The 21,247-nt window shown below is 41.3% G+C and overlaps 2 protein-coding genes and 1 long non-coding RNA gene across 22 annotated transcripts in view; 2 read left to right on the top strand and 1 right to left on the bottom strand.

The window, feature by feature from the left end:
* The window catches only part of PUM2 (pumilio RNA binding family member 2), a 107,781-nt gene extending 99,394 nt beyond the window's left edge, over positions 1-8,387 (top strand). For all 19 annotated transcript variants that reach the window (XM_061622663.1, XM_061622666.1, XM_061622664.1 and 16 more), the window contains 4 exons: positions 2,044-2,169; positions 2,471-2,592; positions 5,286-5,478; positions 6,541-8,387. In XM_061622663.1, the coding sequence (XP_061478647.1) occupies positions 2,044-2,169; positions 2,471-2,592; positions 5,286-5,478; positions 6,541-6,672 (573 nt within the window). In that variant the 3' untranslated portion in view covers positions 6,673-8,387. The remainder of the gene's footprint in view (positions 1-2,043; positions 2,170-2,470; positions 2,593-5,285; positions 5,479-6,540) is intronic.
* A 5,580-nt stretch (positions 8,388-13,967) lies between these two features.
* LOC133382951 (uncharacterized) lies at positions 13,968-17,796 on the bottom strand. Of its 2 annotated transcripts, none has more exons than XR_009762131.1 (3): positions 16,594-17,796; positions 16,015-16,090; positions 13,968-15,922 (listed from the first exon to the last, which is right to left on the bottom strand). It is a non-coding gene; the product is annotated as an uncharacterized LOC133382951 (long non-coding RNA). The 2 variants fall into 2 exon arrangements; XR_009762130.1 differs by having other exon boundaries at positions 16,729-17,796.
* The window catches only part of SDC1 (syndecan 1), a 38,018-nt gene continuing 34,143 nt past the window's right edge, over positions 17,373-21,247 (top strand). The window contains exon 1 of the mRNA XM_061622660.1: positions 17,373-17,569. Within this exon, the coding sequence (XP_061478644.1) occupies positions 17,510-17,569 (60 nt within the window). The 5' untranslated portion in view covers positions 17,373-17,509. The remainder of the gene's footprint in view (positions 17,570-21,247) is intronic.

Genomic DNA, 21,247 nt, shown 5'->3' with positions numbered 1-21,247 from the left:
GGTGCACCAGTCAACCATATCAAGAGCTTTGCATAACACTGGCCTGTATGGGAGGGTGGCAAGAAAGAAGCCGTTACTCAAAAAGTATAATCTGAAAGCACATCTGGAGTTTGCCAGGAAGCATGAGTGTGTCCCAGCTGCGATGTGGGGAAAGGTTTTATGGTCAGATGAGACCAAGATAGTGCTTTGAGCACTTATGTGTGGAGCAAACCTGATAATGATCCCAAGCACAAGTTCAAAGCAACATTGGAGTGGCTCAAGAACAAAAAGGTGAATGTCCTACAGTGGCCCAGTCAAAGTCCTAATCTCAACCCCATTGAGAATATGTGGCACTCTTTGAAAATTGTAGTCCACAAGCGACGTCCAACCAACCTGAAAGACCTGGAGCGAATCTGCCAAGAAGAATGGGCCAAAATCCCTCTGACACTGTGTGCAAAGCTGGTACATACCTACCCCAAAAGACTAAAAGCGGTTATTGCAGCGAAAGGTGACTCTACCAAATATTAATGAGTGGGGGTTGAATACTTATGCAAGCAACATGTTTCAGTTTTTTATGTTTCTTACAAACATTTCCCAGCATAAAACCAATGTCACTTTATTGATTTTGAGTTTCAGTGTTTCAAAATAAAATATCATGCAGAACAAAATTACAATGTACCATTTATAATTCAGTAATATGAAAGCATTGGTCAGGGGTCTGATTACTTTTGCAAGGCACTGTATGTAGGGGATCTTTACCTTTTCATGAGATAATACTCTTGTTTATGCAATCTGCTCTCCTGAATCTCCTCAGGAGCATCAGTATCTTTCTCATTTTTTAAAAAAGGAAAGCTAAAAAGAAATAGTTCAATATTTCAGTGTCAAAATAGTGAGAAAATATGCTCACTTCAGTATCCTGGAGTACTGAAAAACAAGCTTACTAGTTCCTCCCTGTTGCTGCTTTTTTACGTTTTTTGCTATGTTTAACTAGGGTGAGAAGCACACTGTGTCCCTTAGAGCTATTGGGTCTGGCTGTCACTGGCATCAGAATGCATGCATTGCCTGGGAAGTATGGTGCTTCTGGTCATGGGGTTACAGTATACTTTTCTGCACAGGAAAAGCACATATTTTGACCCTGCATGCCACCAAATAATGAAAACAAAGTTGAGTTTGGAACCTCTACACTAATTATTCTACCCTGCCAGATTGGTTCTGAACTGGGGAGGTCTTGCTCCGTCATATATAACCTGAGTTTCTTCAAACTGATGTGGGCACCACACAGTTCTTGGCATGTCATTTGAACCTTTTCAGCTGGACACTAATGTGTGTTAGCTGTGTGTGGAATGCTGCCCTGGGCTCCTGCTGGGAAGAAGCGCGGGATATAAATCAAATAATAAATAAATAAAATGTTCCTGAAAAATAAGTTCTAGATATGTGATTTTGTTTTATAGAGACTATTGATTTTGTTTCAGTAGTCTATATTTTAAGGGCAACTTCACATACCAAAATCTGCAGTGGGACAAGAAGAAAAACTTCTTGTCCTGTACAACATGGGATCAGCATCTTCCTACAGCGAGATCGGTGGACTCCAGATGCAATGCAGCTTCTTACTAAATGCATGTGCCTCTGTGCCAAATGCTACACAATACGTTAAAAAATAAAGATGCTTTCTCTTCCCACCAAAATTATGTAACATTCATTGAGAGCCAGTGTGGTGTAGTAGTCAGAGTGTTGACCTATGACCTGGGAGACCAGGGTTTAAATCCCCACTCAGCCATGAAGCTCACTGGCTGACCTTGGCCAGTCACTGTCTTTCAGTCTAACCTACCTCACAGGGTTGTTGTGAGAAAAAAATGGGTAGGAGAGAACCATGAATGCCACCTTGAACTCCTTGGAGGAAAGGTGGGATATAAATGTAATAAATACATAAATAAAATTCAAGGTTTTCAGTGATGTGATATAATTAAGGATGGGTATCGCTGATTTTGAGAACTTGAGGTATCTTTATCTGGAATAGAACAGATATAAGAAAGCATATCTTAACTATAATCCTGTTATTTTAAGGTGTTTGTGCTTTCAACTCATCCTTATGGCTGCAGAGTAATTCAACGTATTCTGGAGCACTGCACTGCTGAACAGACACTTCCCATTTTAGAAGAACTACATCAACATACAGAACAGCTTGTGCAGGTTGGTGTACACTGAAATATTCTGGTGAGCACAAAATAATTGCATAACTATTTTTTTTACTAGCAAATACTAATTGGAGAGTTTAGATGTATTGAAAGTGCATTCTGAAGAAAGATCATGTTGCCCTTTTCACGTATTAGATTTTGGTTTGATATCTATCTTGGGCATGATCATTTTGCCCATATAACTTAAATGCTACAACATGATTATGCAACAGTGGTTTCCTTTTCAACTTAGGCATTTGGTTGTTTTAAAAATGTTAAACTGATGAATATGCTTAAGATAAGTATGTTATTTTTAGGATCAATATGGAAACTATGTTATCCAACATGTGCTGGAACATGGTCGTCCTGAAGACAAGAGTAAAATTGTGTCAGAAATCAGAGGAAAAGTTTTAACTCTAAGTCAGCATAAATTTGCCAGGTATTGTTAATAAATTCTTAATTGGTGTTTAATATTGGCGAATGATTGATTGCTTTATTATTCATTTTCATACATATATATCCGGCCTTCCTTTCATCATGGAACCCAAGGCAGCGCACATGTGGTTTCCAGGCAGTCACCCATCCAGGCACTGACCAAACCAAGCAGGTGGCCTCGTGCCTTCAGTCCATACCCAGGATCAAGTTTACTTACAAGTTTGCGTGCTGTGTGTCATAATATTTTTCCAGAGAAGCAAGGTGTTGCTCCCATAGTCTAGAAATAGCCTGAGAATTGCTTCACATTTCACACATCACCACAGGTATATGTAAAGGTGACATGGATTCATTTTGATAATGCATGCAATGTGAAGATCGGCCTGACTTTCCAACTTGAAGTGGACACTCAACAGAAAGCTGCAGCAATATAAAGAATCCTTGGATCATGTCAGTCAGATTCTATGTGCATTTCACCTTCAAACTTTGCTTCCACCATAGTGAACACTGGTACAATTTAAAATGTGAAGATGCTCTAATTGTTATGCTGCTTTTCTTCTATTACTTTGAACTAATTCAGAATATGAATTACTTTTTAGCTTTAATAAATCATTCCAAACTATTATCCTGCCGTGTCATTAAGTAATCTGCAAGGTTATTTTTAACATTTGGGTGTGATAACCTGGCATCTGTTGAATTCAAGAGAGGAACTTGAAAGCCCATTCTCTGTTCTTAAGACTAAGCTTCTGAAATTATGAGAATATCAAGATTTGAAAAGGAAACAATTTATGATTGTGATGAAAACACTGATATTGACTGTAGCATATCCCTGAGGTTCAAAAATGACAACTACAAAAATTGAAACACTGACACTTGAAGAAACATATGTCTTAGCAATTTTCAGAATTCAGTGATGCTTTGAAAGATTGTAACAGGAGAGCTTTCATCTAAGTTTATAGCACTGGAAATTTGGCTATCACATCCTGAATTATAACAGGTTCGTTTATTGTTGTTATTAAATTAAAATTAGAAATTTATTGGTTGGTTGTTATCTGAAGGTCCCCAGGCGACTTACAACATTGTTAAAAACCAAAATAAATCTATCTTACCATAAAACAAAATAATAAAACCACCACCTCCATACAGGCCAGAAAGCTTTGGCAGCATACTAATACAAACATCATCTTAGTCTATCAAATGCCTAGGGGAAAAAACAAGTCTTTCCCTGCGGCTGAAAAGATGTCAATGAAAGCACTAGGTGGACTTCATCTGTGCATATTCTAGATAGGGAGCCACAACTGAAAAGGCCGTCCTGTCAATACTTTCCAAACCTCTCTGAGTGGGGACCTGAAGAAGGGCCTCAGAAGAAGATCAAAAGGTCCAGGTAGATTCATATCAGGAGAGCCATTCCAGAAAATACCGGAGTCCTGAACCATAAAGACCTTTATAGGTCAAAACGAGCACTTTGTTGGGCTTGGAAGTGTACCGGCACTCAGTGTTAACTAGAACAGAATTTGTTATATGATCTGTTTGCCTTAAACCTGTCAACAATCAGGCAGCCACGTTCTGCACTAATGGAATCTTGCCAAACATTTTGAAAGGCAGCCTCACATAAAGCACTTTGCAATAATCCACCCTTGAGGTTACCAGAGCATAGGAACCAAATTATGGCTGTCCAGATAGGGTTGAAGTTGAGGCACCCTCCTAGACTGATGGAAGGCAATCTGCACCCCTGAGGCCACCTGTGTCACAGGCAGCAGCAGTGTATCCAGGAGAACCCCCAAACTACAACTCACTCCTTCAGAGGGAGAGTGACCCCGTCTAGAGTAGGCCATTATACCACTCGGGAACCACTCACCAACAGCATCTCAGTCTTATCTGGATTAAGCTCCAGTTTATTGGCCATCATCCAGTCCGTTAACGCAACCAAGCACCCATTCAGCACATCCACTGTCTCATCTGCAGAAGAAGAGGAAAAATAGAGCTGTGTCATCAGCATACTGATGACAATGCATTCCAAAAGTCTGTATGACCCTGCTCAGCTGTTTCATGTAGATGTTAAACAACATAGGGGACAGAACTGACCCCTGCAGAACCCCATACTGGGGAACCCACAGAGCCGAGCAGTGCTCCCCAAGAACCACCTTCTGGAGCCGGCCATCCAAGTAGGAACGGAACCACCGCAATGCAGTGCACCCAACTCAGACAATCAACCCAGAAGGATGCTATGGTTGATTGATTGTATTGAAAGCCACTGAAAGATCAAGGAGGATCAACAGAGTCACACTCCCTCTGTCACCAGTAATTTAACTGTCACTACTTTTAAGCAAGTTACTGGATAACTCAAAAATCTTGAGCCACATGACAGGAACCAAGGTTGGGACTCCTGCAAGCACTGTGTTTTCTAGAAACTGGGACAATAGTGGCATGGTGAGGTGTTTTTAAAATGAATTCCTCTCACATGGATATGAGCATCTGATGCTTCCTCTTGTGATACAGGGAGGAATCTCACTACAGCAAATTCTGCATCACAAACGTTAATGTAAGGGGGAGTTCACAGGAATTGAGATTAGCCTGGTACAGTAATGTGTTGGCACATAAATGCCATATATTTCATTTCAGGTTGAATTTGATGTATTTTATTTAGTGGGATCTGATTTATATATTTCTGTATTGACAAATCATGTAATCTTTTTTCAGCAATGTGGTAGAAAAATGTGTAACTCATGCATCTCGTGCTGAAAGAGCTTTGCTTATTGATGAAGTGTGTTGCCAGAATGATGGTCCTCACAGTGCCTTATACACCATGATGAAGGACCAGTATGCAAACTATGTTGTTCAGAAGATGATTGACATGGCTGAACCTGCTCAGCGAAAGATTATAATGCACAAGGTAATTGTATGCATTTGCTTCAGAGTTTGAAAGAACTTGTATCTTAAATTAAAATATTTCATTTTCTGACTTTTGTAATCTGGCGATACCTCTTGCTGCTGTTGTGTCTGACAGTGCCCCCATAACTCTTTTTATTTCCTCATTTTTTCTAGTGTATTGAAAATAGGATTAAAGTGAATGACATTGATTTGTTTGGTTCTTCAACATTTCTCAAAGATTTTTCTCCTGTTTATATAAAAATGGATGGAAATTCTAATCTACTCAATCAGTGTTTCTTATTAGACTGTAGATAGAGATCTGATTGCACTAGTTAAAAATAAACTACAGTTCAACATGAACAAGCAGTGTGTTGGTGGAACTCTTCTGTTCTCACAGTAACATGCCAGAGCCTGGTTTGTTGTGATTTCTGAATCCAGGCTCATGGTTTAATCCTCTCCAAACAAACCACAATCAGAAGCCAAGGTTTCCTCTTTGCTTACCACTTGTCGTTTGGAGGAACAAACCATGAGCCTGAATATGGACGTCTTTGTCACTGCACTCCTGTGAAGGAAAGGGCTGTAGGAGACGTAGCTGCCTCAGCAGAACATCTCCTTGCTAGTGGGAAGGAGTTGCTGGCTGGGCTTTCTCCTTCTGTTGAGATGTGTAGCTAATCTAATCTTGTACTTCCCCTGCTGGAGAAGGATTACTTGCTGGACACGAGTAAGAAAATGTGTAGCTCTGCCCTTAGTTCCTCTTAGGATGTGGACAGGTTTTTGCAGTTAATATTCTGTCCAGAGGTGGGGGGAAACATGTAATTAAGTAGCCTTTATTAGGTGTTCTCACTATCAAATGTAATAATTTTGCTTAAACCTGATCCTCAGTTGGGGTTGCCTAGAATATTACATTTCTTGGGGTGTTGAACATTCTAACATTGATCTCCAGCTTCATAAATATTGAAGAAAAACTGACAAAGATAATTTGAATATTCAGCTAAAGGCTATTCCCCCACCTTCACCCTGACTGAAGGCAATCTATTTTGATGATAGGGCTGTTTTGATAAAAATCTGGATTTTCTTATTGCAGATTCGGCCTCATATTACAACCCTGCGTAAATATACCTATGGCAAACATATCCTTGCCAAGCTGGAAAAGTATTACCTGAAGAACAGTGCTGATCTGGGGCCAGTTGGAGGGCCACCAAATGGAATGCTTTAAGGACACATTCAAAAAATCTAGAAGATAACTTTTATTGTGAATTATCAAAACATACAACTTAACTAAAATGTTGTGATTTTTTTATTAAAAAAACCCCTATTTATTGACTCTTCATCCATTTGTAAAAATTTTATTCATGTGTATATTTGGGGGGAATGAATTGCAACATATTGCCATTTCTTATCAAAGACCTATCAGATTGCATGGCTCACAAAGCACAGAATGCCTGTAAATGATGTAACTATCAGAATAGCTCTCACATTTTGTAAATTTTTACCTTGTAAAGTCACTGAATAAAATAGTTTTTAAAGGGAAAAAGTACAGTATTCTTTTAATATACTGGCTTACAATCTGGTAGGTTTACTCAACATCACAGCACAACATGTTTATATAATTGTATATAGCAATTAGTTTCATTTTTCCCCTTTGTGTGGAATTCTTTTTTTATAACAGATGAAAATAGAGAATTGCATAATTATTATTTAACATATTACAGAAAGTTAAGTTCTGTATTTTGGTGGTTCACAATTTTATAACCCAAATAGCAATCAGGGCACTGAAAATATCAGTAAGGAATGATAAAATGTGAACATTGGGGAATGGTTTCTAAATTTTTACTTTGGAAACAATTTTTTAAAAATATAGTGCCCTTTTCTTTAGCAATGTATAAAAGCCATGTATATACTTAAATATTTAATTGATGTGCAAGATAGGGGAATAAAATCAAGGTGGTACTTTGGTCCAGCAATGTACTGTCCAGGAAGAGAGTAAATCTGCATTAAACTTAATAAGCAGTCAGTTGGCATAAGAAATGTTCTTGCTTCGCATATACAATTGTAAGACAAGATTTGAAAGTGTTGAGCATATATGCCTTGTGTTCTCACAAATAGATGCAAACTGTAGGCGGCTACTGAAGGAGGAAAGGGCCTACTTAAACTTGATAGCTCAACATCTAAAGCATGATTAAATACTCAAATAGCTTTTTGCTTCCTTATATATAAAAGCATTGTATAAGTATAGTTAATAGATGTAAGTTTACCATTTGTAAACAAATTTCTCGTTTTCAATGTTTTACAAGCCTTGCTAATTGAGTAGTGATGCTTACCTTGGTTGTACAGATGTACATTTGTAAACCTTCATGCTGTAAATGTAATATTTGTTTTACCCCTTTTGGGAAGAAAATTTGCATTTTAGTGTATATTCATATCCCTGTCCCTTTTTGCTTGACATAGTGTTGTATAATGTAAATTTATTTCAGCAAATCAAGACTGATTTTTTTTAAAAAAAATTCTATCTTTATATGGTTTCAGAAATATGAACCAGGTTTCTTTTATCTGTTATGAGGAACTTTTTTTTTAACAAAACTATTCTGTTAATATGGACATTTGGCGAACTTAATCACTTTAAACATTAATGATAATAAAGACAAATTAATGGACTGAAATACTGACCATACAAACCAGTGCTTCTTCCGTCTTAAATGTGGCACAATTTGTTTTTGTACAGAAGAGTACTGTATTTTTGAACAGCTTACTTCAACCTAAAGCAAATATGTATGATAATATCAATTTTTCTCTGAACATGACGCTGTAACAGTAAGATAAAGGTGTACATTTACAAGCGGCCTTATGTACATTTCCCAGTTTCCTTTTTAAGGCAGAATTGTGACCATATGTGTATAATTAAAATCCTTTTTAATCCTTTGCCTATGAAAATATTTTGGAAAGAAGCTTACTTTGTATATTTGGTCTCTGAAAGATAAAGTGCTTTGTATTTTGTTCAAGTCAGTATTTTATGTAAACACTGCATTTTGATGTCATAACATAGGTGCTTTGTCTCAAAGCTGCTGGAGGTAGTGACTTGACTATAGCTTGCATTAAAGCTTTTTGTGGGGAAGCCTAGGGAGAAGATAGAGCAACACATAATCTCATTTACACAATGCTTTTTTAAAAAATCACAGCGTACAGAAGTTTGCTTGCAGCAAAATTTGATATGTTATGTTGATCACTTAACAGAATGGCTCAATACTGACTTACATTTAAATTAAAACTTCTTAAATATCTGTCACAATTTGAATGTATGTTGTAGCTTCTTCATTTCCCTGTGTTCAGCTTTTGAATATCAAGTTAATGACAGTTACAGAACATTTTTCCAGTAGAAAAAAACCCTACTAATCTTTTCTGGAGCTTTTCTCAGGACTGCCTTGCCTTTTCATCCAGTAGATATTGTTGTTCACAATTTCCTACATTTGTCTAAAACAGCCTTCAAACAATAATTCAGTATTCTTTGGTACATTTCAAGTCTGTTCAGCAACCTGTTGGCTGGTCTAAGTGGGATATTTATATTCTTATCAAATGTTACCTTCTGTTATCTGGCCAGCACTTTTCCCAATCAGTTGTATACATCTGCTGAAGTGTAGGAATACCTTTTTCACCTAATATATCAAAAGCTTTCTGAATTTGGTAAAGAACCATTATGTTTTGAGGATGTTTTTCCCTTTCAGTCTTTTCCTAATGTAGATTTGGTTATGGACCATTTTGCCTAGTCTATTTAGGTCTGTTCTGCCTCTAGGCTGCTCATAGTTCATATTGAATAATGTAATGTTTACTTGTAATATGCTATAGAGAAAAAAAATGAAAATATGTGAATATGCAATATGTTTGGTCTTTATGTTTTGATTCTTGCCAAAAACTGTTGAGTTATACACTCTTCGCTACAATTGCTACAATTTCTGACAGGTTTAGTGGGTCTCCAAAGAAAGTTAACACTTTGTGAAATCTATCCATATTTTCTTTCTAGGTTTAATCAGTTGAGATTGTTGAATTCTAAATTGCCTCCAGAGTTTCCAGTTGCTAGAAGAACCACTTAACAGTATTTCACGTTAAGGCTTTCAGCCCCTGATGACTTGGCTAAACTGAGCAAATCTTTGTAGAAGTCACAGCAAAATTTGTCCTCTGTGTTGTGTTACTTTAAAACAAATTTAGGTTGGGAGGAATGCATGGTCCCCCAACTTTCTGTGTGTACATACCATATTCTAGGTTTGGATCCAGAGATGCCCTTTTGCAAACAGGCTTCCTCTGTCTGATGGGAATTGGACTCCAGCAACATCTGGAGGGCAACAGGTTCCTCAACCCTGAAATGGCTATCAACATTTTCACCATTAAATGCACACCAAAACATTGCCAGCAACTTCTGCTTTTTAAAATACTTTATCTGAATAACTTCTAACACATTTTAATCTAGCGATAGAGTACTGGTTGCAAGTCAAAACAGAGGCAATTCTTTGGTAACAAAGTTGTCAGATGATAACCTCCAGGTCAGGAGGTCAAGGCAGCTCCTGTTACACAGCCAGAGTCTTAATAGCAGTTAGAATCATTACCGGGGGGGGGATTGATGGAGCTACCCCCCCTTGCTGATGTCAGCTTTGAACTGCATATCAAAACCCTTCCTTGGGTCACTACACTCAATCACACAAGACAACAAAAATTGTCATGTTGCAGTAATATATTAGAACGGGTGAGGAGTAATGTTGCTGAACTACAATTTCCATCAGCCCCAGCTAGGATGGCCAATGGCTAGGCATAATGGAGGTTCTAGTTCAGCAACATGTGGAAGGCAACTGGTTAGCCACCAATGTATAGAAGCAGGACTTTCATCCAAAGACTTAGGTTAAACATGCACACACAAAGAGCCCTTGATGATGCCCAGTTGATTTTTTTCATTTTATTAAGCACTGGCCCAACTTTGCAGCAGATCACAAACTGCTGTTGAAATAATTTGCCCAATGACTGCTGTTAAAGAAATGGGCCCAAAGGCCCCTTGTGGAACTAGTTCTTTGGATCCAGGACTAGAACTTTTTATTGTATCCTAAGATGGTTCATGTTAATGATGCTTTCATTGTTTTCTTCAGCAAAGGGCAGTGAGTTTTAGGCATAAGATGTAAGCTTGTGTACATTCTGATTTCCTTAAATGATCTTCCTATAGTTGTTTTACCTTATTGAGTAATGGAAAGCCACCTACACACTTCCTTGTAACCATATGTTGGCAAGATTTTCCCTTGCATTTGGCCCTAAGGCTTTTCACTCTTTCTTTACTGTAATGTTGAGTCATAGGTTACACCTTCAGAGGCACACCCATTTTGATTTCTTTTAAGGTCTCTACAGTTAGCATTTATTCAAAGCTCGCTCATTTCTTTTGATTACCACTCTTGTAAGGGAACAAGAAACCACTCCACCTAATAAATGAGGTTATTCACAGTCTTAAGGCTTGCATGGGTTATCTCTCAGAAGAGTTCAGTACCTCTAGTAATTTTATGCTGGATTTGTGGTTTCTGTTAGAGCATGGATGTCCTTTCCCAAAGTGCTCTTCATTCATAGCCCAGTTCAGTGATAAAGCATGTGTTTTGCATGGGAAGAAGACTCCAATCTCTAGACAGGGCTGGGAAAGATTCCTGCCTAAAATCCTGAAGAGCCACCACTCTGACTACTGGCATGTTGCTTTTCATAGTCTTTAAGCTTAGGTGGGCAAAATGGTTCTGAAGAAAGTGTGAGCATACTTTCTGGCAGGTGTGGGGAACCTTTGGTCCTCCAGATGTTGCTGAACTACGAACATCCCTGGCCATTGGCCATGCTTGCTAGGCTTGATGGGAGTTGTAGTTAAACAACATGTGGAGGATGAAAGGTTTTCCACTCTAATAAATGCTCCATTCTAGTTTTTGAACTTCTATTTGAACCTTTGTTGACTGGAATATAACCCTGATTTTGATTAAATTAACCAGTTGCTTAATGTGCTGTCAGATGTTTCTGCTAAAGAAGAGTTTTTGTGTCCACCTACCTGATTTTATAATTGTGGTTAAGCACACTTCAGAACCTGTTGACAATGGGAAGGGAGGAAGGGGCAAAATGTATGATTACTTTGAAGCATTTTTTGTAAAGGAACATAATTGTTCCTAGGGACCTGCACAAGGCAAAATGGTAAAATGTTTTTAAAGGCAGTTCCTTGATTGGTGAATGTAGATTATTGATCACCAATAGCAAATGGTTGTCTGCTTGTTTGAATCGGTCATCCCAGAATAAGCATAGATGCAACACTTTCTATCACCTGATATTAAATCAAACATAAGGCTTTTCAGTGAAGATGTTTCATCTGAAAATTATGAATAAAGGGATGGGCACATACATATACTGTATGCACATTGCTTTATCTGCCTCTATGACATTTCATTATGGAGTGATGTAAGTTACTGTGTGAGCCTTTTCCCCAAAAGGGAATTGACACTTTCTGGGATAATTTCAGTAAATAGTCCCTACTTTGTTGTACCAGTGTGATGACATGGCAATTTGCTGCTGCTACTTTAGCTCAGTAGCGGAATACCCAGTGGATGGATTTGTGGATATCTGTGCACAGGCAGTCCAAGGGATTTTGAATAATGGATTACGAGAACAAGTGGAAATAGTTGCAAAAAAAACAACAGCAGGGGATTAAAGAGCCTGATGCCTCAAAGGGCCAGCTGTGCAAAGGATAAGATGTGAGAGGAACTACCTGACAGCAATGCAATGATTCTTCAGGGTAAAGATAAGGAGGGGTATAAAACCACAATAAAACAACTTTTACCCACAATGAGGTCATGGATTAGGTGGGTGATCTGGTTTGTATTACTGAGACCTGGGTGGGTGAACTGGGGGGGCTCTGATCTTAGTTTTGTCAACCTGGGTATTCAGTGCAGCATCAGTCAAGGTCAGAGGGACAAGGAGGGGGTGTGGCAGCAATCCATAAAAGTTATATCATAACAGTTCTTACAAAGAGGCTAGTCCATCTGGGAGCTGGATGCGAGACTTTGTACTGGGTGTTAGGAGGCAGAGACAGAACAGGGATCTCAGTGTACTATCCACCTCCCTGACCAACCACCTCCCTGATTCAACTGGCAAAAGCAGGCTTTTGTGTGGGAGAATCTCAGGAAACTAGTTCTGGTGGGCCTTCCATATCCATGTCGATGCTTCCTTGTCTGGGCCAGCTCAGGACTTCATGGCTGCCGTGACCACCGTGGGGATGTTGCAATGCATCTGACACACTGCAGGTCACACCCTAGATTTTGTTTTCACTACAAAGTACTGAGAAGGATCTGGTGGCTGGATGGGGGTGAATCTTGTCCCATTGTCAGATCACTCCCTGGTGAGGTTTGGATTGGCTGTGGCTAACTCCCCGGCAGAGATGGAGAACCAGTTAGATCAATCCACCTCTAGAGACTGATGAAATTGGAGGGATTTTTAATGCTCTGGGGGATTTTCCAGGTGGCATGGCTGGAGCTAATCTGAAAGCCCTAGTTTCACTGTGGAATGGTGAGACAGAAAGGGCCATCATCATGATCACTCCCAAGCATCTTCGCCAACCATGAGGAATTGAAGAGACTTCTTGGTTTACTGAGAAGTTCCGGGCAATGAAATGGGCTACACTGGCTAGAGCACAGGTGACACAACTCCCAGTGCAAATCTGACCAAACAGGAATGAGTACAAACCCATTCCTATCAGATGCCAGTGGTGGTGGCAAAGAGTGCCTGTCTTTCTGCCTCTATTACATCCTCAGTGAATCGCCTAGCAGAGCTCTTTAAAATATGGCATCATCAACCATGGACCACTCAATGGCCTACTGTGAGATTTGCAAATCACTTTGAAGGGGAAATTACTAGGCTCCATGCTGGATTTGATGCCACAATTGGTTCTGGCTTGTTGGAGGTCCTTGAAGTATCACTGAAGTACAACTTGTGAGAGCAGTTTCAATTGTTGCAGCCCGAGGACGTGGACAGCACGCTTGCAGTAGTGAGGCCAACTATGTGCCTTCTCAAACCCTGCCCATCATGACTGGTAAAATCTAGTAGTAGGGGATTGACTGGATGGCTCCAGGTAGTGGACAATACCTCACTAGGGGAGGAAGTATGCCCACCACCTTGAAAGAGGCAGTGATGCAATCCTTTTTGAAGAGGGCCTTCCTGGATCCAGAAGTTTTAGAAAACTACTGTTCAGTCTCTAATGTTCCCTTAATGGGCAAGGTGATTGAAAGGGTGGTAGCTGGCCAACTGCAGGCACGCCTGGAGGAAGCATTTTATCTAGATCCATTCCAGTCTGGTTTCAGGTCGTTTTGACACTGAAACACCCTGGGTTGCCCTGACTGACTACCACAGATCTGTGCCACAAGATGTATTTTAGTTATCCAGAAGGAGCCCAGGGTGGCAAACAAAAACATTAAAAGCACTTTAAAACATCTTAAAAACAAAAGATTGCAGAAAACATATTGGCCATTCACTTACATGGCTAGAGACAAACCTTTTATTTCAGTTACAGATTTGCTAGTCGTCATGAGCAAAAACAAAAAAATGAGCATCAACAATAAAGGAATGAAATACCAAACACCACTGTATGTCAGCAATCAAAATATTGTCAAAATACCAGCTGTTATAGCACGTATAACATATTATGGGGAAATATTGTTTTTTACAACTTCTCAGCTGCCTGCTGCTGGACCCCAATGGTCTGCCCCAGCAAGTGCTTCTTATGCTGTGAATGAACAGTTTTTGATTGCACCACCAGTATTCTTTTATTCAGTTTGACAACTTACAAGGCTTACACATATGACACCATCCAAAATCAAAACAATCATGAGGTCAAATTATATGGATTTCGAATGGGAAGATTTGCTGCCTGCCTTCCTTTTTTGCATATCTTTATAGCATTGCTAACTGGATTGTAATTGACCATCCACCTAAAACATCAACTAGCGCACAACTATTGCAGACACCGAAGCCCTTCCAAATTCAGAGATCCTCAGAACTGATGGGCGTGATGGTCTCCATCAACCAGTTTAATCATTTGTTGGACAGCTGAGAGTGAACAAAGAGGTGAACAGTGCTGTCAGATTTGTTGCCCCCCCCACGCCCACATAGCCACCCTTTTGCAGGAATCTGCAACCTGAACCACAGAGGTGATTATCTTCTCAAAGAGCCCTGATTCTGCATACTGATTGCCCTAGCAAGAGGATTGGAGCAACTGGCTGCTCTCCCTAAACATACCTCCTTTGAAGTGAGCTACATTGGAGATCAATGGAGTTGTCAGAGTAAAAATATGCTGAGAAATACAGAAGCTGTTTTGCAGCCCTCTGAGTAATCATAAAAGTTGCAAGCCATATCTTTGGGCTTGAAGTTCTTTGGCTATGCTTCTTAATAATTGCTTTCACAGCAAAGATTGCTTCCTGTTGGCATCCATGCTCAATTTGCAAGTAGGTCCTACTAAACCAGGAGGACATACTTCTGCAAAAATAAGGGATGCGGAACCTGTAGCCCTCCAAATATTGCTGGACTACATCTCCCATTATTCCTAACCATTGGCCATGCCGGCTGGGGCTGATGGGAGCTGTAGTCCAACAACATCCAGAAGCTCACGTGTTTCCAACTCAAGGTGTAAATATTGATAGGATCAGGATGTACAGCTGTCTGACATCCCAGTTGTATTCTCTAACATGGTAAAAGGAGGCACCTATCCATAGTTTACCAATTTGTACTGAAAGAAAAAGAGCCTGTGAGCAAATGCAGAATGTATTACTTTCACCATGTGAAAACAGTGAATGCACCAGCAATTTCTGCCTGATGAACCTTGTAAAAATGCAGGCTCCTGCATCAGGTTTCAGCTCAGCTTTTCACAAGTAAATATCTCCTTAGTCTTAGTCAGTTTATTTTTATGCTACATTTTTCACAAATATACTGTGCTCAAAGCAATCACAGACAACAATCTAAATACAATGACAGCACAATAACCATAAATACATAATAAATACTATAAAATATTTCAATATAAACACATTAAATCAGCTGATATTGTTGGATTCCAACTCTCATTAGGCGCCAGCCAGCATGGCAAACAGTGAGGGATGATGGGAGTTGTAATTCAACAACATCTGGAGAGCCACAAGATTCTCATCCCTGTATTATACCAAAAGTTTAAATAAGAGGGGGAAAAAACTTCACACTTCAATAGATCAAATAACAGCATCTAGTATCAATAATATCAACATTCCCTATACTTTTTCCTGAAGTGCATTGGCCAACCTTTGTAAATAAGTAATTCACACAAGACACACTGATCACTGGATATTCTTTGGTCCATTGAACTGTCAAGATTCGTACATCCGTCTCTTGGTTCTTGGTTTTCTTGTGAACCTTTAACCTGACAGCTGGCAAAACTTTCCCCATAATTTCACTTCCTATTAAAAAAAGGCAGCAGTTAAAACCACAGGAGGCTTGGCAGAGAACAGCAGCATGGCAACCCCAAGTCTAATAAAAGATATTGTATTACCTGCAGTAGTGTAGTGGCAAACTCAGAACTTCAAGGTCCCTTCATGTTAGTCACAGCCATCCCCCTCCTTTTGCTGCTGGGTTAAGAATGAGATCCTTTTTAAACCTTCTCCCACAACAACATATATCCCTAGGAGCCAATAAGCATGAAAAAGGGAGAGTGCTAGCTGCTGAGAAGAGTCTTCTCATTGGCTGACTCACCTCCTTTCACTCCGATAGGCTCCAATCAGCAGGAAAGGAGAAGAAAGCATGTTAGAAGACTATTCTCAATGGCTAACACACTTCCCTTTCGTGCCGATTGTCTCATAGGATGCCGGAGACATAGGGAACCTGCTGGGACCCTGTTCTGAAAAAAGTAAAAGGTCTAAAACCTCCCCCCCCAACCCTGGACGACTACACCCCTGGTTACCTGGAGATTGTTATCTCCACCAGGCAGGCCTTGAGCCTCTGTGCCTCAGTTGTAAAAACAAGATCTGTAACTAATCCTGGACCCAACGAAACGGGAACATTTCAAAATCCAAAACAACGCAGGCTGGGTGGGTGGGTGAGGGAGAGAGTATACTGTGGAGCCATTTCTTACCCAGACCCAAGTCACACAACTTCATCAGCTTCAAAATCTAAACAACTGGATTTTGAAGTGGCTTGCGGCTGAAGGGCCGTTAAGGAAACACAGCTATAAATCGCGCATGTCGTCAATATCCCGGATCGGACTCACTTCAAAGTCCTGATAAGCGCAGGAATCAAATGAGGGAAATCCGAAGGCAAAGCGCTCGCAACAAATCTGAGGTGCATCCGGCATGAGGCTCGCAGGCTCCTTCTCTTCTTCCTTTCTCCACCCGCGAGAGTTTCTCTGCTCTTTTGTTCCAGGGATTTTGCTTGCTTTACTGCCGCTCCCAGGTGCTAGAGTCTCACTCTTTTATCTTGCTTGGCCTAGCAATTTAATATACATTCACACGCACGGCCAAACTGAATAACTATCACGACAGGAACTATTTTCCACGTTGACTCTGCCTGTTTTCAGACGGAGGTTGGGAATCACGCCTAAGGGAAAAAATGAAGTCAGGGGCCAACAAATTGGCGGCGGGGGGCTCCTGAAACGAAACTCTCGTGGTTTTCATGCAGGGCCATGTGAAATCAGGGGGGTGAGCAACTTCTTGTGGAGGATTTGACGAAGGTACAGCGAGGTACGTGAGATGAAGGATCTCGTCAGCTTCGAGAGAGGGAAAAAAAAGGACGAACAGGAAAGCCTAGCGGGCGGAGGAAGCGCTGCTTATGGTCCGACTAGGGCGGGGGCGTGGTGGGCCGGGGCGGTGCTGCATCCTGGGGTGGGCGGGGCCTCGCCACTAGGTGAAGGTTCTTGGATTAGATTTATATCAGAAGACGGAGTTCGCTCTCACTCCGTCTCGGGCGTCTCTCTCTGTAGTTCCCCCCCCCCGTCACTAGTGGCGAGTCGGAGAAGAAAAAGAGTTGCTCCCGGCTGCTTCGAAATAGCAAAGATGGTCAACGTCGCAGGAGCGCTGTGCGTTTTGGTCTTTTCCTTCCAGGCAGTCTTGGCGGTGAGTAGTGAGGAGCGTGGACGGGAAGGGGAGCCTGTTAGTGGCTTGGCGCTTAGCCGGCGCCCTGTGGAAGGGATGGCTGCACGTGGTCGGGTGAGAGCAAGGAGATGCCGGCAGGGCGCCTGGGTTAGTTTCTTTTTTTTCCCAGCTGCCCCGCTGGCAAATCTTCCAAGCCACGTTGGGGGTCGTAATTCCCCGCTGGACTGAAGAGGAGGGAAACGCGGCGTCCTCTCAGCCCCGCGCGCGCTCTCCTTTTCTCTGCCCTCCGCTCCCGCGCCTGCAAAGTGGTTCCAGCTGGCGTCTTGGGGGCAGAGGGTTCGCTGAAGCGCTTTATTTTTCCGTCTGTTTCCCTTCCCAGTTGCCGCCTTATTGCTGCTACTGGTGGGGGCCCCTCCCCTTCAATAGGTTTGGGGGGACGGACGAGTAGCGACTTGAAGCCCAGTTTAGGGTGCTCAATAATAGTCTATTGTGTTGACTGGGGGAATCCAGCCGAGTCTGCCCCTGAAGGCTTAATTCAAACCAGACCATGGAGTCTCATAACCTGACTGGAATTTTTCTTCCCTCAGCCTCAAAGCTCCCTCCTTTTCCCCCCTCCCTGAGCAGCCTCTTTCTCTCTCCTCGTCGTCGTTCTCCACCTTCCTGTAGTTAGGCGGGTATTCTCCTTGTTTTGTGCGGCGGCCTGCCCTTTCTGCTCGCCGGTTTTTAACTCTGGAGGACACGCTGCAGCTCGAGCAGAGGGATCGGCCACCTACTCCAGGAGTTGGCACGCATAGTCCCCCCTTTCATGGTGGCAATATTCTCTTTAAGCTCTTCCCCTCCCCTCTTAATAGTTGTTGCATCACGAATATCTTCGGGAGTGCATGGTAAAAACTCCCTCATTCTCCTGCAGCAACTCCTTGTGGCAGGCTAGCCTGAAAGGTGCCTGGCTTTGTGGTCCCCGCCATTTCACACGTTCCAGAATTTCTGTGTGAGAGTCATTTCTGTGTTAGGTGCTCCAATGTGCGATGGGTGTTTAAATGGTGATATATGTCAATTGTACAATCGTGTCAAGCACTGAGTTTTCACAAAGTAGGAAGCAGTGATTTCTCAGAATAAATCAGGCAGATGCGCTTTGCTGCCCAACTGCACCATGCTACACTTACGAAGTTACTTGGAGTAGGTAAACTTGTTCATATATCACTGAACATGATTCTCTGGGAAAGGAGTGTTGATTGGGAACCGCAGCAAGTACTAATCCTGCATAGTAACTGCAGATTGTCAGAGATTGTACATCTCAGACACAGCTGTTCATGCATTTTCTCAAACATTTTAGTTGAGCTCCCATTGGCTTTTTTCCCTAGAGGTGGAATCTTATGCTATGAAAACCAAAGTGTGCCTTGGAGAAGCAGAAACTACTCTTGTTCTCATGACTGATGCAGGCATAGAGCTTCCTATCCTACCCATAATGAGATCCTTAAGACGGAGCTTGAATTTTAAGTCTGCTGCTCTTTGTAGGATCCAAATAACTACCATAAGGCCTGGGTTTCAAAATGCCTGAAACAGCAGAACAGCACAACACCCAAGCTTGAAGGCAGAACGCTAATAGGTCTTCAAAGAATTCCCCCCATTTTTGCTTGCACAAGCAAAAATCTCTTTTATGCATAAGTGGAGTAATTTCTCTCCCCCTTCCTTTCCAAGATAATTTACTAGTTCAGATACCAGCTGTTAAAATGACACTTGAAAGTAGAATGCAGATAGGAGGCTTCTCAAGAACACTTATTTCTCCTGGTGTTGTCACAATTAAACATAATGATTAACTTGGTCCCACAGTGTATCATCAGGAGAGGATATAGGTGCTCGTTAGATACCTGCAGCTTTCTGCACTGGCGCCTCTCAACAGGTGTAATACTGTACGATTTAAAAATCTCTTGTCTTCTTCCTGTAGCTCATGTGATTAATGCCTGAAATCTGGGTGTAAAAACTCAAACTGACATCTCCACTTTTATAATACATGTTGCTTCATGCTCACTTTCACATTGAGGGATCTTTGTGCCCCATGCATATGCAAGCTCACTTCATTGGGCTTCCTGATGAAGGTGTACAGAGATTTGCATCATAAAAAAAAACTAATTGGGAGTATGTACTTTGCAGAATTCGGTCATTTTGGATTCTTATGCATTGGATACTTGTACACTCTCAGCAAAACTGAAGACAATTTTTTTTGTGTGTGATTATATCTTTAGCTGAACATAATAATCTGAAATATTAAGCTGGTCTGTAGCTGAAACTTTCCTAATAGGCATTAGTGTGTAAGATAAAACTGATTGTATTCAAGCTTTGGAACCTACAATAAATCTTACTGTTTCTTTTCTTTGAGCACTGCAACCAGCAGATGTCGCCACTGAATAAACAATACGCTTTTATCTAATTGCCACTCCCATAGTGTCTAACTTGACAAATCTAGAAATTCTCATGTTAGTACCATTACAGCATGTACATCTCCCATATAAATTTTAATTTGTTTAATTTGTAAAATCTCAAAATGTATCTGTATTGTTGCTGAACCAAGACAGTAAGGACTGTCTGGAATCTCTGTGTGTACTCTAGTGGCCTTCATGTAATGAAACAGGAGGGCTGATTACTAAAACTCAGATAGTGTAATTCCAGTCTGAATATAGTGCAATCCAAATGGTGTGATCCATCAACTAAATACGAGTGAGAGCACGTTATTGCGCCTACACTGTGATAGTGGTAATGGCAGTGAAGAAAGCTTACTTACCACCATTGGATTTGCAAGTGGCCATCTGGCAGACCTTTTTCAAGTGGTGAATGGGGTTTTGACATTCCAACCAGGAAAGCATTGCTCTGACACCCTTAGAAGACTGCTATGTCCATTTTGTGAGACACTTTGATTCAGACAGTCAGTGCTCTGGATGCCTCCATAGGATTTGCTCTGTCACATCTGTGCTAGATTACTTTTGATTATTGCGGCCTGAGGGTGTGGACAAATTGCTTGCATGTGTGTGGCCGACCATCTACCTTTCTTCACCGTAGCTACTTAGAGCTAGTCAAAGGGGATTGACTAGATGGGTAACGATTAGAGAAGGTGGATGTACCATCTGCCATGTAGAAGGCGGTTGTGGGTCCTCTACTTAAGAGAACCTCATTGGATGAGGATGTGTGTAACTGTTGTCCAGTGGTAAATATCCCCTTTTGGGGCAAGGTGTTTGAGATTGTAGTGGCGACTCAGCTTCATGCTTGTTTAGAGGAAACTGATTATCTGGACTCATCCAATTTTAGGCCTGATCATTACACTGAAACTGCCTTGGTTGTCCTGGCTGATCACATTTGTTGGAAGAGAGATGGGGGAGTGCGACTCTTCTTGACCTTTCTTTGGCTTTTGATACCATTGGCCGTGATAGCCATGTGGAGTGTTTCTTGGAGATGGGTGTTTGGACACTGTATTATAGTGGTTCAGATCCTGCCTTCAGGGCTGTTTCCAGTATGTAGTAGGGGGGGCTATTGCTCAGTGCCATGGGAGATGCCTTGTGGTCTGCAGGGGTCCATCTTCCCCCTCCCCCACTAGCTAGCATCTATTTGAAGCTGCTGGGACCTGGCATCAATTTTGGAGTGATACGTTGTTTCAAGCTATGGTTGGTTTGTCAGCTATGCCCCATTTTGGACAACGATGACTTGGCC

This window comes from Rhineura floridana, chromosome 4, assembly GCF_030035675.1.
Source record: "Rhineura floridana isolate rRhiFlo1 chromosome 4, rRhiFlo1.hap2, whole genome shotgun sequence".
Classification (NCBI taxonomy): Eukaryota; Metazoa; Chordata; class Lepidosauria; order Squamata; family Rhineuridae; genus Rhineura; species Rhineura floridana.
This window is presented reverse-complemented; position numbering and strand designations above follow the sequence as displayed.